Source organism: Aythya fuligula, chromosome 2, assembly GCF_009819795.1.
Source record: "Aythya fuligula isolate bAytFul2 chromosome 2, bAytFul2.pri, whole genome shotgun sequence".
Taxonomy (NCBI): Eukaryota; Metazoa; Chordata; class Aves; order Anseriformes; family Anatidae; genus Aythya; species Aythya fuligula.
This window is the reverse complement of record NC_045560.1, coordinates 20,375,018-20,395,836: the sequence shown is the minus strand read 5'-3', so window position 1 is coordinate 20,395,836 and position 20,819 is coordinate 20,375,018. Positions and strand designations below refer to the sequence as shown.

Genomic DNA, 20,819 nt, shown 5'->3' with positions numbered 1-20,819 from the left:
TCTCTGACTTCATGGTTTTTTTTTCTTTTTTTTTTCTTTCTTTTTTTTTTTTTTTTTTTTTTCTTTTTTTAGTTAGGTACTGTTGGTTCAACAGTACTTACTAAATATTTTGACTACTGTTCACAGAGCTACATCTTTGAGTTTTAGTTAAGCTATGAAATTCAAATGATTCCACATTGCCTTTTTTGTACCAGAAATAACAGTCCTTCAGAGATGTCTTTACAGATATATTTAAAGTATATTTCTGTTTTTAATGTTAGATCTCAAACTGTCAAACAGTAAACTACTTGCATTGTTGAAATGAGAAGAAATTTTGCCAATGACATCCATAACATTTGAATGGGATTGAGAATTAAGCTGCTGAAATTTTAAGCCTTCCATGAAGTGTATCTGTGTTTCCACTTATGTATGATGTGTCATAGTAACTTTTTCTTTTGGGAGAATGATAAAAATCATTATTATGTCATATAGCAACAGAAGTGATAGATGTGATTGCAGTTTCAGGCTAACAACAAATAAGTATTATTAAGAGTGTAAATAACCGTCTTGTTTAACTTATTGTTGCCTGGTAAAACTGGTATGAAAATATGCTTTAAAGCTGAGAGAAAATCTAAGTTAAATTGTTAAATTCCTCTTTTCTCTCAGTTTATCTGTTACTTCCCTGGCACCAGCCATGTGACTGGCTCAGAGGAATATCAGTGGCAGCAAGAAGAGATACCCCAGTATTTAGCTCAAAATACATAAAACAAAGTGGGGTAATAAATCTGCTATATTTGACTAACAGAGAGTCCAAACCATAAAATACCTTCCTTATAGCCAAAAAGACTGTAAGGAGCCAATGCAAATACAGATGGCTCAGGCAGTTGTGTATCTTTTTGGTAGATTTGATAAAGCAAAGTATTGGCTATTTTCTTAACACAGTTTGTTTCTAATGAGAAAAAATTCCAAGAGTACCTAAAAGTAAGAATTTATAATGTCTGCCTTGCCTTCTTCACCTGGGATTCTGGTGCTCTGTGTTGTGAGAGAGAATGGAAACATGCAAAAACTAATAGAGCAGTTAATGGAACAATTAAAAAGTATAGATCTATAGGATTTATATCAGTAATAGTGTTTTGTTGTTGTTGTTTGTTTGTTTGTTTGTTTTTCAGAACATTACTACTGTCCTCTTAACTCTGTAGTAAAATTTCAGGTGTGACTTGGATGCTCAGTTTAGATGAGACATATGTTTGATTATTTGAACACTGACTGAGGTACAGGAGTAACTCATGCTTGTCATGCTCACTTCTCTTTCCTGTCAGTCCATTCTGTAATTTATACATGGAAAAAAATATTTTTCCATAAGTAGGTCAAAAATTCCAAGATTATTTCTGAAAAACAAGACATGCTTTATGCAAAATTAAGAAGACATTTATTTCTTGTGGTTATTAAAAAAAAATAGAAATCCTTAAATCCTGTTGGTTCTTTATTACTGCATTAAGCTATATAATTGTCAGTATTAAACACCTATTGCATTGTCAGAATTTAGGCCATCACTTTTTGATAGAAGTCAAAGAGATCAATACCTGTCTTGAGAGGGCATAAGATTAAGGCTTTATCTATTGGAACCACTATCATTATTCTAATATATATATTACAACAATTCAGAGGACTGTGAAAGGCAACTGTGCCACTTAAAAGCAGTTTAATGGTTATTCAGAAAGCTAATGTTAATAGGAAAAATGCATAACAGAAAGAGGGAAGGTCTGGTCAGATTTATTTTTTTTTTGTAACAGTGTTCTTGGAAATTATGTGAGGTAGAATGAGAATATAAGTGGAATACATACATAAACATAGCATACACCTTCTCAATAGTGAAAACATGAAAAAAATAAGTTCTTTTAACTTAATTCATGAGCTGTCTTTTGTTATGCCAATGTGATTAAAAATGTTTGGTTGTGGATACATATTTACATACATACAGAAGAGGTCATTAGAACCTACTCAGTCCAATTAACACAATGCAAATGGATTTTGCATTCTAATTAAAAGTTAAATAAATAAATAAATAAATCCTGTCAAAATTCTGTCTTCCACTTAAGTGGAAAGAAAATCTAATTTAAAGTTCCTGTAAATCTTTAGCTGTTAATTTCATGCCAAATAATTCTGTAAACATCTCTAGTGGATGTAAATATAATCCTTCCTGAGAGAAGAAGTAATAATGTATAACCCAGATATAATCCATAAATAATAATAAATAAATAAATAAATAAAATTAAAATAATGTTGTTTCTTTTTGTGTTGTTTGTTTGTTTGTTTTTAATAAAGTATTAACTATTGCCCTTTCTTAAGTGGAGATATCAAAGTTTAGGGCCAAAGAATACAACAACAACAACAACAAACCATCTTCAAACCAATTTTTACTGTAGTAACTCTTCTTAAATGCCAAATACCAATGAGCTGCATACTCAGTACCTATTTAGGCTTCAGGCCATTATGCAAATTACATGTTTTTATGGGATATAACTTTAAAGCAATGAAAATAATTTTCTGGAATTTCAGCATACCTTTCTGTCATGGCTACTGATTTGTTCAGAGTTGAGACAGATAGCACACCAGGTGATACCAGTGGGTGGCCAGATTAGTCAATGAGCTGAAGGAAAGCAGTGGAATAGATGGGAAAGGAGCGAGCCATAGGCAGAAAGGGAAAATGAATTTGCATTTGAATGGTACTTTATGGAGACCTTAGCAGAGGAGACGTCTGTTCTCTAAATCTCCAAATTACTGTTCTCTGCTATGAATTCAGCTGATAGTAACCAGTAGGTTGACAGAGGAAAAATATTTTTTTCCTTTTTGTATTTTGCTATAAGTACTTTAGGTAAAGTTTGCTAGTACTTCTGTTGCTTATTTTTTTATAAATAACTTCAGGTCCTGTTTAGGAGGAGGTGGGTCTGGAAAGAGGTCTGGGAAGTGGTGTAACTTGGATTTGATGAAAAAATTGCCTTTTTTTATCATATAAGCACCCAAGTAACATCAAGAGCTCAGGGAGAGCACCTGAATCTGAAGAGCTGACGTGGCTGAGGAGCAAACTACCCACCACCAAAGCAGGGATTCTGTAAAACTGATATATAGGTGGCTCTTCTTGACAAAGAGGCTTAAACAACTGTTTTTTGTTGTTGCTTTTTATATGTTGGTTTAGAAAAAAATCAACAAATCTTTCTTAATTTCATTCTTATAAGAGAGTTATAAGTTCTGATTGAGAGATGTGTTTTTTTTGTCTAAAGTCTTCAGTTATGAAACAGGACATAAAAGCCTGAAAGCAGTGATACACAGAATTGTTCCCAGTTAACTGTTGACAATTCCAAATTTAGAATAACAAGGCTCCAGTGAAAAATAAAAAGCAATGATTGAAACAGATATTTGAAGTGGAGAACTCTCCCTTTTTTTTTTTTCTCTTACATTTCTACACAATATTGATTTTATTTTCTCATGTTGTTCCTTTCAGAGAGTAAATCTGTCCTTCGATTTTCCATTTTATGGCCATTTTCTACGTGAAATTACAGTGGCAACTGGGGGTAAGTGGCTTTCTAACTGTTTACTTTGAGTAATTTGAGAAGAGTTTCTTGCAGGTATTTTAATTATTTTTTTCTTCCATACATGTCAGGAGAGAAACTGCAGTATTTCTTTAGGAAATTTTGCTTTCCACATAAAAGAAAATTGCAAAATATAAATATAATGAAAATTCAAGCTGCATGAGTTTAACTGATATAAAACGTTCTCAAGTGGAAGACTTTATAGTGTTAATTGTTTTCTGTTTATGCATTTCCCCCAGTAATCACATTTGTGTGTGTGTGTGTGTGTGTGTGTGTGTGTTTGTGATTCACAGAATCACAGAATCATCTAGGCAGGAAGAGACCTCCAAGATCACCTAGTCCAACTTCTGACCTAACACTAACCAGTCCTCCACTAAACCATATCAATAAGCTCTACATCTAAACGTCTTTTAAGGACCTCCAGGGATGGTGACTCAACCACTTCCCTGGGCAGCCCATTCCAGTACCTAACTTCTCTACCTTTTTGGTAAAGAAATTTTTTCCTAATATTTTGCATTCACAGACAGTGCTGGAGCCAAAACAAGAGAGAGAAATGTCAGCAGGTTTGGGCTGCATGAGGACAAGGGATTTAGTATCCGATGATGATAAGTGCTGGTAGAAGTACGTAACTTGGGTCAGAAAAGGAAACAAGAGAGGCAGAGGGGAACATTGTGGAGACCACAACTGCAGCATTCTCTCATCTTTCAGATGTCCAGCAAGTTCAGAGACTCTGTCTTGTGGAGGTCTGCTGAGAGGTGCAATGGGACAAGAAACATAAATAGGGGCCACTGTCACCAGTACCAGTCCTGCCCTATCCCTGGTCAAGGTTTCTTCTTCTTATGCTGTGGGTGGCCAGTTGGCCAAGACCTGAGGATGTTGGGCTGGAGCTCTGAACAGGGAGAGTACAAATAAAAGGTTGGGGCAGAGCAGCAACCAGAGCCTCAACAAGAGTAGGAGCAGGAGTTCAGGTTGATGTCTGAAGTTCTGTGTTAGTATCTCCACTTTGCTACCAAAGTAGAAGAATAGAAGAGATGGACAGAGGTGAAAAAAAAGTCTGATATGAAATGGTTGGATTGCAGTCAAAATGACTAATAAAATAAATAATTGCAGAATTATGGGCTGACTTCAGTATTGGGATTTTTTCTTGGTCAGGGATGGCATTTTGATGCTGAGAGAGACCAGATGAGCTGTGAATGATCGTAATATTGGGGCTCATCTGATTTTTAGTTGTTTTGGTGGTTGACCACTGACACCTAGCTCTGTATCCTATTACTAGAGGAGCTGAATTTCATGTGGAGTGAAAGCATGGGGTAGGATGGATCCTGTACAGCTAAAGCAGTGGCAATGGGGACAATGTTCAGTCTGTAAATGCCCCCTAATTACTACTGCTGAACTTGTTTCCTTGAAACAAGTTAAGTTCACTCTTTCTTCAAGTAATTCTTTTTATTTGGCCACTCTTTTGGGTCATCACTTTTAATGAGGGCCTGTCACTGAAATGCTACTTTGATCAGGCTCCTCAACATGCCCCTAAACACATTACAAGGAGTAAAGTTTGGCTCTCAAGGAGAGCTGTGCAATAGCAATTTGCAAGGGAAAGAAAATTATTTTAGAGTAGAACATTTATGGACTATTTATTCATTTATTTAAAAACAAATAAAACAACTACAACAAAGAAAACTTGCAGATGTTTAGGGTTAACTGCAGCTTTACAGAATTCTTTTCTCTTGTTATTATAATCGATGGAACTCTGCATAATAATTCTTCTTTTTGTTTTGCTCTGCTTCTACTAAATACAATTGTACTGTAGTGAATAGATTGTGGACTATTGTCAAGCTAAATAGCACTTTAACATCATTCTTTTCAAAATAGGCCACTGACGTTAATACAGAGACACTTCTGTCCTTCATTTTACACTTCCGTAATTTTCATGCTCAAAATTAAGCATGAAGAGGTGAGATCTAGTCAATAATCACTTTTAAAATATTACCTTAATAAAGCTCAGTAACTATAAGTCATCCTGTCAATTCAGGACAGGATGCAACTTCTGCAACTTTAAGTCTTCTAAGCCCTTTTAGCAGAAAAAGATCTATTTCTATGATAACCCTCTGATAAATGTTCCACATAGGCTCTATTTGCAAAGTTTGTTACCACAAGTTATCTGTGGTGCAGTGTGACTTATATCACAGAGTCACAGAACAGTTGAAGTTGGAAGGGAACCCTGAAGGCCACCTAGTCCAAACACCCTGCTCAAACAGAGGTACCTAGACCAGGTTGCCTAGGACCATGTCCAGATGGTTTTCGACATCCTTCAAGGACAGAGCTGCCAAACCTCTCAGGGCAACCTGTACCGGTGTTCCATCACCCTCACAGGAAGTAAGTTCTTCCTGATGTTTAGATGGAACTTTTTGTGTTCCATTTTGTGCCTGTTGCCTCTTGTCCTGGCACTGGGCACCACTGAAAAGAGCCTGGCTCCATCTTTGTACCCTCCCTTCAGGCATTAACAGACATTTACAAGATCGCCCCTGAGCCTTCTCTTCTCGTCTCAGCTCTCTCAGCTTCTCATAGAACAGGTGCTCCTGTCCCTTTACCATCTTGGCAGGCCTACATTAGACTCTTTCTAGTATGTCCACTTCTCCTTTGTACTGGGGGCCCCAGAACTGGACACAGTACTCCAGCAATACTTAGTAGAGTAGAAGGATCACCTCTCTTGACCTGCTGGAGAACTGTCCCTAAAGCAGCTAAGAATACTGTTAGCCTAGCATTGGCAGCAAGGGCACATTGCTGACTCACGTTCAACTTGGTGTCCACCAGGACTCATAAGTCCTTTTCTGCAGAGCTGCTTTGCAGCTAGGTGGCCCACAGCATGTACTGGTACCTGGGGTTTTTCCTCCTGAGGTGCAGGACTTTGTATTTATCCTTGCTGAACTTTATAAGATTCTTGTTGGCCTACCTCTCCCGCCTGTGGTAGCCTAACAATAAACAGTAAGGACAGGTCCTTTTAATACTGAATGGTCTACTGTTTCTCAGTAGTCAAAGTCTTATAATGGCATTTTTATTATTAGAGATCTGGAAGACCTCAAGAGGTTATTCTTGGATGAAAAGAATGACGAAGTTAATGTGTACAGGTGTCCCAAATGACAAATGTACACTCTCTGGGGAATAGGATATGATTAATTATGCTAATGACAACACTGCAAGCTGTTTTTACCTCCGAGTCATGAATTGACAACCTTGTCAAAAGGAAAGTTGAGGACAATGATACATTAAATCCCTGTCATGATAAAAATGCCTACTATAATGTTTTCCTCTTTTCTTTATGTAGGTTGTGCTGCAGCATAGTACGGTTTCCAAGTTACTTAAGATTCCTTTTAAATTTCTGAGGTGTATACTCAACTTATTTTTCTCTTTATTTTTTATTTAGAACAGGGAATAAAAATAAGTAGTTTGAGGGCTTTACTCAGTGATGTCCTCAGCTTATGTTTAACAAAGCTATTTAATTTATATTAAATGCAAAATAATATGTTTTTATGTTAATTTATGTCATATTAATGTCAATTTATGTCATATTAATATGTCAATTGATAATGTTAATATAAGTTATATTTAAATAAATATTCATATAAATATTTAAATTAAAGTAATTTTTATAATTACTAATTAATAACATAGTTAGCAATTTGTGGTTCTTTGGCATAGAAGTATGTCTCCTCAAATTCCTATAAACCACATTTTTAAATAATGTCATGTTCTGTTGTGATTTTTGTCTATAACTGTACGATTTTGATATTGGAAATTGCAGCAAATACATAGAAAAGGTGTTTAGAATATAACCCATGTATTTGTACAGGCAAAAAAATAAATCAAAACTCTTCCTCAAATAGATGTGTAAAACTGGTGGTTAGTTTGGGGCTAATTAATACTAGGAGCACCTGTGAGTACATGGTGACAATAACTTTCCCTTATTTGACAGTGCATTTACTTTCCCTTAGACCTGTTTTGTGGCAAAGCAGCATATAAAAGCTCCAAAACATATTAAGGCATTCTGCCAGGTCAAAATAACCGTTGATTTAGGCAATCTTTCAGGAACACTCATTAAAACAAAAACCATGTGTGCATCCTCTAAGAATCATAGAATTTTCTGACAAGTTGTTATAAACTTGGATTCTCTAGTGGGTTTTGTTGTTAATGTCATTTTTTTTGTGTGTGTTTTGTTTTGTTATGATTTTCAAGGCTGTTTCTGTTAAAACTTCTCTACCTCTTCAGAACTTTTATAGACTGATCAAGACAATTATGTCATGACTAGAACATGCTGACACTGAAGCTGTTTGCCTTGAACTGTCTGTGACATTTCATTCCCAAACAAAATGAGTTTTGCAAAACAGAAGTCAGTGCAAGTATTAATATTCTGATTATGAGTGTATATGTGAATGTTTCTCTGGCAAATTCATTTAAGTTAATTATGATATTGCTATCAAAGTGAAATTTTGTGAATTGAAATAAATTGTTACTCATCAGTTTCCAAAATGTGGTAGTAACTACTTTCAGCAAATTAAAAATGGAAATGAGGTCTGTGAGCTAAATCTTGAAGTCTCTGGTTAATTTTTCACTGAGCCTTACCTTGGGCAAATAACTACAAATTTCCAAGTTCAACGGGAGATGTAGGGCAGTGAAAGGTTGAAGTTTAGTCTGTTCTGGGACATGAATATGTAGACCCCCACTAGATGGACTAGAGGATGATGATGATCAGTGGATAGAATGGGTTAGAAGAAAGGGTTCCCTGTTTGAGCTATAGCAATATATTTAGGAACCAGGAACCCCATGAGGTGAATTAAATTAAATAATTTTATACACTTGGAGGAGCATAGCTGCTTGTGGTTTCAATTGACAGGCAGGTTTCAATTGACTGGATTGTAGCAAGGAGAGAGTATGATCCTGGAAAACCTAAAGGGAAGAAAAACTGCAAGAGAAAAAGATACAGGGGGAAACCAAGGTGGAGGTCCCTGCTATTAGGATAAGTGGTAGACATTTAATAGATCAGCAATTTCAGTAGTAGCTCCCAGTGGGCAAGCTGTTGCACCATTGTGTCATGGAGCACAGATGACTGGCACAGGACAGAAAAAGAGGTGTGAATGAAAAGATAAAACTTCAATGTTACAATTCTTTGGTGTAGTCTATGTTTTATATCACACAAGTTACTATGCTGTCAGTGAGTGAGTTCTTCAGGTATGCAAATTTAGAAATACAAATATTGTAAAAATGAGGGAAGAACAAAGAGAAAATAATTGTATCAGGCTTCTATGCCTATGTGGAAAAACAAACAAATTAGCATGCTTAGTAATAGGTTACAGTATGCAAATTGCCAAATTATAGGAGAACAGATTATAAACTGAACAAGGCAAGAACAATAATCTGATGATAGGCAGAGATCACTGCTCCAGCAACCATGTTGTCTGTAACAACCTGGACGTTCCATGAAAATATCACATCTTTATAAATTATAAAATGTATATTACCAAGAAGAAGTAAAAATTAACAGAAAAACAAAAGATTAATATTTAGTGAAGGAAGGCAAAAGGAGTGAGTGACATGGTTATTGCTTTGTGAAAGCTTAGCTGATTCATGATGGGTTGATCACAGGTGGTTCTGGAGGGGGAACTTGGGTGAAAGTGCACAGAATCTGAAATAACTCTACCATGAGTTAAGAGCATTGGAATAGCCTGCAGGCAAATTTACAGGTGAAATTAATAGATTATAGAGAAAGGATGCAATTCATCTATCTGTGTTGACATCTATGTCCATGTTTGTCATCCTTAACTCACGTACAGTCAGTAGAGATGTAATCGATATAGTCAGTAGTCAATGAACACCAAAGGCAGATATTTAAAGCAGGCTGGATGAACTGCCTCTTGTATCTAATTCTCTGTTTGTCAATGTATTATATCACTACAAAGAGAGCTTGGGGTGATGAGTTCAGGTATGGATGTTTACCATTTTTAAGTCTGTGTGAGTTAACCATAGGGTTATTTTATCAGCTAGCACAATGAAGGTTTCAGAAATGTCCATCTAATCCATGAAATATCAAATGCACAAATACATATTCAGGAAAAAAAAAAATGTGTTGCAGAGAAAAAGCATTTATTAACAACAAGGAACTTCTGTTAAAAAGTTTTCAAATGCTAAATCAGTCAAAATATAGTTAACATGGCACCTTGTAGACAACTGAAACATAGCACTGAAAATAAAATATTTTGGAAGTTTAAAATGACATGGGATTCCGAATACAGCATATATTGGCCAAAACTAACCAAGGAAGTTAGAGGGCTGATGAGGATATATGGGAATTATAGCATCAGGAGCTAAAACAATAAATGTGCAATAGGTTTTGTAATAAAGTAGGGATGGGCCTTTGAAAAACAAGCCATACATTTCTACATTTCTGTAGCTTACTGCTCAGAGATTTGGAAACTAGACAGCCTGTCAGACACTTCCACAGCATTCGACAGACACAAAGCACTGACACATTTCAGCAGAGCAATCAGCTGTTCCATCCTGTGATATTTGAGAGGACGATTGCTAGTCATCTTGTTGGGAGTTTGCTAGTCATCTTGTAGGGAGTAGGGTCCCCTGGAGGACTGGGGACCTGGCATTTACCTGAGAGTGGCAATTCATTGTCATATTGCACTGCTGAAGTTGGAGCAAGCAGTTTAATTTGTAAAGACTGCTTTAAGAAATGCTACAAAGCTACGGGGGGAAGGAAAAAAGGAAAGAGAGAACTTCTGCTAAATGACCCTACAATGGAGGTGCATTCCTTAGCAGCAGGCTTAGGGCTTATTTAGAATAATTCTTACTGTGGCCATGCTGTCTGAGCATTCCTACTACCATTAATAATGGAAAGAATACCAGACAAAAAAACATCCCAAAATGAAAACACACTGTTTTCAAATAAACGTTTGCAATTTTCTAAAATTGAAATCAAGAACCCTTTGTATGATCATGTTACTGCCTAAAGGCAGGTTTTGTCGTAAAATATTTTTACTTACTGAAGAGAGAGGTCTTTTTTCATCTAAGATGACAATACACAGCCTTTCATCAAAACTGCAGATGTTTTACCCAGTAATGAATGATTCAAGGCAAATCACAGGCATTGAAAATGGTAGAATATAGTTTCTGTTTAAAACTGCTGTTATTGGAGCCTGTGCTGATGAGCAACCATGAAGCACCTGAGCACAGCCTCTTAACTCACTAGTTGGGACAGTAGGTTCACATCTTTTATTCTTATGAGAAAGAGTAGTAGTTATTCTAGTATCAAACTGTTTAGAAATGTGCATGTAACTTGTGGGAAAGTAGCAAGAGAGGAAGAATCTTGAGTTAATTAGTTAGATTGCTGCTTAAAAGTTTAATTTCTATACATTTTGAGGAGGGATACTATGAAAAATAATTACCAAACTGCACAGAATTGTAATTTTGCATCACATTTTGCAGTACTTTACTTCCAGGGGAAAAAAAAAAAAAAAAAAAAAGGAAGTCAAAAAAGACAGCATGCTACTGTTAAAGGAGTAAGGCCTGAGGCTACACTTCCTGAGCTCCGTCTTTTTGTGTTGGCCCACAGAGTAATACATCTGAGCAGGAGGGAAATCTGTCCCCTGTTCTATGTAAAAAGAAGGATCCAGATGGTTAGGATCTTAGATTGGAAAGGGTGATGATGGCTGTGAATTTGAAGCCTGGGATTAGCCTGTATTAGTGGAAGTTTATCAGGAGATTTCCAGACCTCAGAGGACAAATATGCTCATGTGTTTCCTCGTATCATTCATAAATTTTCTTAAGCTTTAAAAATAGTGGGTAGATGGAGTAAATCTGTCTGGGTTATTTTACTGGGATATCTGGAGTATCACTGAGTGGTGCATCGTGTTGGAGCCAGTCAGAAATGTGGGTCAGGGCTTTTCTGGTCATTCCTGTTGCTCTAGACCCTTTAGCACAGGAGCCAGCAGGAAATGTGTTCATTACTCAATGAAGAGCTCTTTGATAACAAAAGTCATTTTATGGACTACAGCTGTTAAATGGCAAAGGTGATATAAAGCAGACAGTACATCACAATGTTTCTAGCCAATATCAGTGACTCAGGCTACCTTGTGTCCATTACAGGGGATTACACTTGTCATCACCAGTAGGCAAATAAGGACTGTGGAGAGCGGGCTATTAACTGGCAAATATCAGCTCACAGAACTGCAATCTTTTTACCTCTTCGCATCTTGTCTTTTTCTCATGTCTTATATTACAACACAGGTGTTAGTATTTTTTTCCTCCCTGTATAGCTTCCTTTGCCTTTACTCCTGTGTCAATATCCCTTCCGGAGCTACCTTTCCTCCTTCTGTAAGAGGGAGCCCTCGTATCAGCTTCCCCTGAAATTCTGTTTTGTCTTGCTTTCCACCAGTGAACTCTTAAAATATTTTATGTTCCTGCCTTATGCTTTATCCTTAGAAATTGGCCCAGAAACAGGGCAAAAATAATGATAAGCTTTGGGGAGGGGAAATCCATATGCCTTGACATCACTCTGACATAGTGCACGACATAAAAGGGCATTAGCCTATTTACGGCTGAAGTTTACAAGAAGTAGTTGCACTGAAGTGGTAACAGGACTTAAAATGGTGACATTTGTATTTGTCTGTATGGTTCTGTTTCATAAAGTAACAGATAATTGCCAAAGCATTTGCCCACATGGAATGTCAAACGAATGCTTAAATAATTTTGCACATCAGACAATAATAACTTGAATGGCTTAATGTTAGTGTAAACAGCCTTCAGGATAGCCAGCAACTGCTTCACTGAACATTGGGAAATTGTAAGGTATAGGTTGTGTCTAAAATGAATCCACTACTTTTTCTTGTAGATTTTTATAGTAGGCATAACTTACACTGTCCTTTTTTGTAGCATTGAAAAGTTTAAATAATATTGTGCTTTTACATCATAATAAAAATTTTAATGCATGACAAGTCTTTATTTCTGTCTCCCACAAAACACAGTGTTTATTTGTTTTGTTGCATGTTTCTAAGTTTGAAAATGAAACTTCAATCCATTTATGCCTTTGTTTCAATATTCTTTGTAAAAGCTACTGCCTACGTCCAGTCTCATAAAGCTTTACGTGGCTTTATTTTGCATTTCCTATCCTATAACACCCTCTTCTAGCTCCTATTCTCATTGTAAAAGATTGAAAAACTGAATGTTGCATATCTCAGCTGAAAAGTCATTTACAAAGAAAAACAAATATATATATTTCCAAACCAACACCAGGCAACTGAAAGCTAGTGAGAACAATGGGTAATTAATGGGTATTTAATTTCTTATTAGAACAGAAAATTCCTGATAAATAGTGGAAAATAGGCCTTTCGTTGCTATAATACAGTGTTGCATTAAAATGATGTATGGATGTGGAAGTCCTGGACCTAAGGAAATGTTCTTAGTCTGAAAGCCTTCTAAGATTCATAAAATATTACTTGTATATGCCTGTTTCAAACAGTCAGAATAAAATAAATATAAAAAAAATGTTGCAGTTGGTTACATACTTTTATTTATTTATTTATTTATTTTTAAAGGAAGTAATTCAAAGCATAGATCAATCATAGAGATCAATCAGGCTGGGAAATGTGTTGAAAATGCAGTTCATATGCAAAGGACTGCTCTAAACTGCAGTATTTCTAGTAAGAGTCAGTCTTATTATTTTGAATTCTGCCCAATTATAATTAATAGCTGTCCTTTTCTAAAAGTTAACATACAACTTTGACAAAAGCTATTCCTGGTCCTCCTAAGTAAGGTTTGTTTGAAAGTGCTGAATTCCTAATAATATCAATTTCTATGTAAAGGGCTTGATCCTATAAGTGTCATGGTGAAGGTTCTTTCTTTTTGCCTCTCAGAAGCAAACTTGTAGAAATTCAGGCTTCTGTAAATGTAAGATTAAATTTTTTGATGTGAAATTATGTACACTATGTGATGCTATTGTTGACTGGTACCATGGCACCATGTACTTTTGCTGACTGTTCATAACAACCAGGGAAACTGAGGGCTTCATCTCTTCCATATCCGTAACTGTCATGCATGTATATTTATGTTATTGATCATGAAATACTGATTAAATTCATATTGTTCCTTATGTTTCTGGTAAATTCTATGGACTACTGCACTGACTGTTTTGCCTGACTCATTTGACTTCCCTAAGAAGCCTGTTAAAATAACTAGTAACAGAAAAAAAAAGTCTTGGTCTTCCTGCTTCTGAAGCAGATTGTAAAGCTCTACATATTGCCACAGGATGTTCCCCTAATTGCCTGTATTTTGTATAAGGACAGCTCCGCAACACTTCACAGTAGCTGCTTTGTTAAAAGCATTTTCTACTACCGAAGGCAGAACCAATACTCACACCCACCCCTTTTCTGAAATAGCAGAGCAACAGAAATGATTACCCTAGTCAAAGGGTAAAATATGAAAGTCTATATTTTCCAAAAGACATTTACATAGAACATTAATTACAAGAAGAAGAGACTATTTTGCACAAAGTTTTTGCATATTAGTAGATAAAATGTCTTTTATTATTTCAGGATAAATATTAGAAATATTATGGTTGGAAGAAGCTCATAAACTTTTGTCAGTTCAACTAAATGGTGCTTTTAAAGTTATGATGCAGTGGCAGTCCTATCTACCCAGTTAATACATTTTTATTGTAGAAATTAAGGGGCCTTTCTCCACTTTTTTTTTTTTTTTTTTCCCTGTCCAGTTTAATACCTTAAAAAGTATTTCAACCACTCGTATGAAGATGTAGTGAAAAGTTTTTAAACTAGCTCAAGGTTAGTCCAACAACTAAGCATGTATGTTGTATTATTTTTGTAATTTAATCTAATACTTCTGCATTGCACTACATTAGCTTTAGTATCTCTAAAACGATGCAATGCTATGTGGTATAGATGTGCTTATAAAAGCTTGATTTAAGAAACAAAAAAAAAAAAGAAAAGAAAAGAAAAAAAAAAAAGAATAATAAAAAAGAAAAAGCATAATTCAAAGAACTGTTCCATAAATTCCTCAGAGAATCTGAACTTTTGTATTTTAGTAAGAAGGAAAAAAGAATTATAAGAAAGAGAAATCTTGAAAAAAATGCACCAGTTTCCAGCTTGGAATATCTTGGAAGAGAAGCTTATTCCTTCCCCCTTTTTTTTCACTTCAAGCTTACAAATTCATTGGGCACTGACAATATGTCCAAAGCATTTTTATCAGGAGTGTGGAGTTTTTGGTTGCTGTGCAGTAAGCAGCTTGTTGTTATCTCAGAGAAAAGTTTGAAAGCTTAGGCAGGCTTAATGAAAATCAAAGAAGGATTTAAAAGCAAACAATGAAATTATTGCTGGAGAAATATAATTAGCAAAATAAATTGCATCCTAAAATATTTCCAAAGCAGACCATGGGGACCCAGTGTCAGTCTTCACTAATGAGGAAGCAAGAAATATTCTGGGGAAGCCACAAGAAGGCAGCAAAAAAAAGACTGGAACAATCCTACTGATAGTACAGCCTCACATTAAGAGGCTATTTTGTCACTTAGTTTTACGTTACCAGCTGCATTATTAAAAATATATTTTCTTTCTTCCTGTTATTAAGTGTCTGCTTTGTCGTATCCAAAATTACTGATTGCCCATAATTTCCATTTCCTACCCATGTTTCTCAAGACTGCTAGTGAGTATGAAAAACTTGTGAATCAAATCTTTTTTGTAAACCTTTTTATGCTTATTGCTTCAGATAAAATATTATAATTTCTCTATTTGGGATCTGTCAATGTCAGAGGAAATGTCTGCTCCTAGAACTTCACTATGAACTCTAACAGAATGTAGATTTTCTTAATGTCTTGAAGGTACTGTTCTGTGGATGTGATGATTGTCCTGCTTTGACTCTTGGGGAATTTTAAGAAAAGCAAATTCCTGCTACATAGGTTGCATTCCCTGCAGTTTGAAAACAGGGTGCATGCAACTGCTGTCTGAGTCACATTATGAAAAATCACTTGTCCGTTGCAAGCTTCTTCATTATAACATCATCCATCCCTTGGCAACAACCTTGTCTCAAGCCAGTCCTTGCTAAATTCATTACCCTTGCAAATTGTCAGATTGATATCAGTCTGTTTTCTGAAACCAAGGCATTGAAATAAACAGGTTACTATACATCTTTTTCGGTTTTGACCTGGGACCTAAATTTCTTCACTCGCTTCCACTTCTCCTTAAAATTTTGGCCTTGACTCCATTCACATCCTCTTCTCCTTCCTTCTGTCAACTATTTGACTAAATAACATGCCCAACCTTCAAGCTTTCTCCTGCATCATACTAATAGTTAAATTTTGTGATAAAGCACAGAACTAATGATAAGATTGTTTAAAAAAAAAAGAAAAAAAAAAAAAAAAAAAAGAAAGAAAAATATTTTTTGTTCTTTTCATGGAAAGTTTACCTCAAAAGTAGACATTTGGTTTTGTGTTTTATTTCCACTTACTTTGGACAGTTTCTTCTATCTATTCCCAGATATTGATATTCCAGACTATTCTAGATAGGGTTTTGTTTCAGATCTTCAAATGCTAAGTACATATAATAGTAATAATTCCGCACATTATATATGCTCCTGTTTCAGTCTTCAAAAGCAACTTGTGTCCATGTTTTTCTAGTTTGTCTCCAGGAAACAATAAGGCAGCCAACATCACTAACTTGCTGTTCCTTTTCTGCCTGAACTGACCAGTTCTGATCTTAGCTCTTAAAAATTAGGGGATGAATATACACAGGGCTGGGGCCATCAGTGCGTCTCCTTCAAGTGTTATAGGTTCAAAGCTGCCTCGTGTTGCCAGAGACAACATTGACATAACTTAGCATGCAGAGTCTGTCCTGCTGTTCCTGTTAGAAGTGTTTTAATTTCACCTATTATCGTACTAAACAATCTATGCCAGATGACGTATAGCCATCCTGTCTTTAACCAACCTGAAAAAAAGAAAACAAGACCTTGTAAAATTGCATCATGACCCTTAATGCCTGGGGCCAGTTACCTGGAAAACACATTTTCTTAAACTTAACTTAAATTGAGGTTGTTTTAAGAATCAAGGGGCTCCTTTGGTTTGCTAAAAATTATTGTGAAATTATACTATTGTTTCATCAATGAAATAAGTGCTTATTAATTCAAGAGGTTATTAATTGGAGTGAGCTAGTTTGATGACTTTGGTGACTTTGGTGACATTCAGCTTGAGCTGAATGGCAGTAGTTGTGCGATTTCATAATGGAAGATGCAGTGAAGCCAAATAAAACAAGGTGTTATTTGGCAATGGCTTAAGAGTGCAACAAAAGTCAATTTCTATAAGCCTTTTTTTTTTTTTTCTCGTTCTTCTTTTTTACTGCAGTTTATGTTCTGTTTTCGTTCCTTACCTTATGTGTGAGAGGCATGAAACATAAAAGAATAAAAATATCTCTGGAGTGTTTACTATGATTCTTAAGTTTTACCTATTTTAGTCCTATGGAGTAAAATAAAGAATTTCCTTCTGTGGAGTAGTTTTCTATGAAGTGGGATTAAAAGGCATTATAGGTTTTATACATTTTATTTTCAGATTCCTATCCCATAATTTCTACCTGTCTCACAAAAAGAATTGCAACCAGTATTTTAAGGTCAAAATTATGTTTATTAATCCATCAACCACATTTGGTTGATTAATCCATCAGCCACAATGACATGACTCTCCTTGGTCATAAAAGTTTAGGTCCACGTGTTCAGGAAAAAGTCTTCAAGCATTCTTCAAAACAAGTTATGTTCTTAGCGATTCTAATAAATTCTTGGCTTCTATTAAATAGTAGCATGGAAGAAAAGCCACTTCTTGCTTTGGAAGAGATATATTTTCACTGCCCTTCAACAGCCAGCCAGTGGCTCAATTAGATACATAAAAATTTATCTTTAAAGAGAACTTGTGTGTTTTTACAAACACTTTGTTTACGCTTCTGCAGCTGTAGCTTTTATGACCATTTTAGTTGTTAACTCCAACTTCTAGTATAAACATGGGCTTTTGATAACACAGAAATTAGAAAGTTGTGCACTCCACTGTAAAAATGTCCAAGAAATAATAATTGGCACTAATTCAAATGTATTCACTCAACACGTAGTAAAACATTTCAGTGGAGCAACTTGTGTTCTCTTGCTACTTCCAATAACTTGGACTTCTTCAGAATCTTGCCCTAGATTTAAAACTGAAAAAAATATATTTATTCAAATTTTAATAGAAGCATTATGAATCTGTCTACACTGTGAGTGATCAATAGTTTTAACCTATGTGAAAAGTAACTCAAATATTACTTATCAAGCACTTTGGACATTTGAAATGACAAACAATATCATTGTTTTAAATATCTTATTTTCACTGCTAGCTATGTGGGGTTTATTCTCTTGCTGTTACTGAAAAAAACAGTTTTGCTGGAAACAGAAATGGAACACAAGTATAATACCTATCCATAAATGTACGTCTTAAAATAAGGTCAATTATATATTATAACAGTTTAGTTATCAATTATTCAAGTAAATTTAATTAAATTTCATGCAAACTAGAATGGTGATAAAATGTGCATTTATCATGGTAAATGGTGCATTTGGTTTAATGTGAAATAAAAAGGTAGAAAAATATATGAAGTACACTTTATCCTTCATATAGTTTAAAATCTATGTGCTTGGAAGTTTGTAGTGTAGAGTTTCATGCGTATATTTTATTGACAGAAAACTAACCTACTTCTACCATATATTCTTGTTAGGATTAAGGAGATTTGAAAGATGACAGTTTTAATGAATCTTATAAGACATGTTTTCCTTTCAAATGTGTTGAAAGTAGTAATCTTTCAGGGAAAAATATAGTTCTGGCTAGGCACAGTCAAGAAGATTCTGAGATACTTCTGAGGTTGAAAAGTAGTTGTTTTGAAATGTAGCTGTGTTGACATCTTGTTTTGTTTTAAATTTAGTAATTTTAGCAGTCAGTATAGATATTAAAGGTCAGCTCTGCTCACAGAAGCACCTTAAACTTATCAAATGTTTGAAAACTAAAAAAAGGCATCCTTTGCAGCACATTTTTTATTCTGCGCTTCCTATTCAGATGTTTTTGTTTTTGTTTGGTTTGGTTTGGTTGTTATTTTATTTATTTATTTATTTATTTTCTAATATACTTTTTTTCTAATATACTTTTTTTTTTTTTTTTTCTAATATACTATATATGTAATGTGAATATGAGGTAGAAATCCAAATTAGAAATATTTCTAAAATAGATAAAATATTTCTAGAAATAATTTCTAATATATAAGTATTTGGATTTCTACCTCATATTCACATTACAAGGATATCACAGTTGGGTAGTTTTTTCCACATTTTGTTTCTGGACAACGTCTTATTCAATGGAATGGAATCACTCCTTATGACTTGCTACTTCTATTGGGTTGCATGATAGTTTCTCTCATGCTTGCCATGGTGCATCTCATAGAAAACAGCTCTATGGGAGACATCTTTTACCCTTACTTCTTTAGATGCAATTGATTGCTGAAAGCTACACATGGTAGCTTTCTTACTTCCACAGCTGCTTGGAAAGTCTTGTTGGTGTGATCTATGTGAAACTGCTCATCTAATAGAGATTTTTTTCTCTAATCATAGGCAGCAATGATACATATTAAACTGTTTCTTCCTCTTTTATCTGTCCAATGTTCCTTTTGGAAAAATGTTCTTTTCAGAAAACTAGTGCATGCTTTAAAGAGCACACAAATTCCAAACCATGGAGCTACCTACCACCCTGGTACCAGTTTGGCATTAGCAAGATGGTTCAACTTTGAAAAAAATCTGAAATGTGTTCTCTGCCCATGTATATCCCTCTGTATTATGGGTATATGAATGATCCATATGTAGCCTTTTTTCATGGGGATTATAATGACTTATTCGTTCTTCAGCATTGCCCTTAATTCCTTCCCTCCACTTGTCAGAAGCCAGACTACTGCAAGAGTAAACAGCACAGTCAGTAGGAAACTTACCGGGGCATTGTCACTAAGGCATAACTTACTGATGTGCCTGTTAATTGTACTGCAGCTGAATAGCATTTCTGTAGAAGAATGATGGTTGTGTTATAACAATTAAGCTACGCATTTTGATAATATGGCAAATAGCTTTCTCACCTCAGTACATTAATTTAAAATTGGGACAGTGTGGGATAAAAAGATCCTGTTTAGCAAGCAGTCAACTTGTCCTTTAAGCCAGTCAGCACTGAAAGTGTATTTATTGGATAGTACTGTGAAACAGGTGGTCTCCAAAGATAACAATGTACCAGGAGAAACCTCAGTCAAAATAAAACGTAAGGAGTAGCAGAAAGGAGAGCTCATTTTGAACAGGATTACAGAGATCTTGTCATCTCATTATTTTCTGTGGCAGACTAACACTCCTGTTAATATTCTGACTTCAAATAATCTAACTTCATTTCTTCAGTCTGTTCAGTCTGTGTTAGAGTCTCCTTTTTCCTTTTTTTTTTTTTTACTTTTATTTCTATCTCTTTTTAAACTAATGTCTCTAGATTCTACACAACTGGAAATGTGAACTTAGTAATATGATATTGAGCCATTGATCAAAAGTTCTATCAAAAGAAAAATATTTTCTTCTCAGAATATTTCTGCATGTGTTAAGTATTATCACGCATTCTTTTGTCCCATATTTCTGTGTAATGAGTTTGTAATGTCTGAAATGAGTCCCACATGACAGAAAATTGCACAGCTTGGTGGGACCTCATCCCCATAGGTTAACAAGGAGAAAAGCCCCAGCCAGCTCAGCTAGCATCACTCGTGTTATCACCAACAAAATGCAGAGCTCTTCATAATTCCTAAAGGTGGTGGCCTATATGGCTCTAGTGTCTCCTGAAAAGTCTACTTTTCCTTAATATTGAATAGGCATCCTTTTGTGGGGAAAGAGGCAAAAGCTAATTCAGGCAGATAGTCTATATCCAGAAGTAGTTTATGGGAATTTTGTACTCAGCACAGTAAAGAAATGTGGCCTTATGTGGCTCCAGAACAATTACAATTCACAAATAGTTTCTTTAATTTGGGTATAACTGTCAGAGAGAAGAAATAACTGTTTGTGAGAATGTGAGGAAATGCATCTGAACATGCATATTCTTTTTTATATATTTATAAATTAAAAATGTATAAGTCATATACATGACTTTGGGATTATGAAAAATATGAATTACTTCTTTAA

General features: G+C 35.1%; 1 protein-coding gene across 2 annotated transcripts in view; it reads left to right on the top strand.

Annotated features, from left to right (window-relative positions):
- PLXDC2 (plexin domain containing 2) overlaps window positions 1-20,819 on the top strand; it is a 264,388-nt gene that overhangs the window by 146,657 nt on the left and 96,912 nt on the right. For both annotated transcript variants that reach the window (XM_032181687.1, XM_032181688.1), the window contains exon 4: window positions 3,482-3,551. In XM_032181687.1, the coding sequence (XP_032037578.1) occupies window positions 3,482-3,551 (70 nt within the window). The remainder of the gene's footprint in view (window positions 1-3,481; window positions 3,552-20,819) is intronic.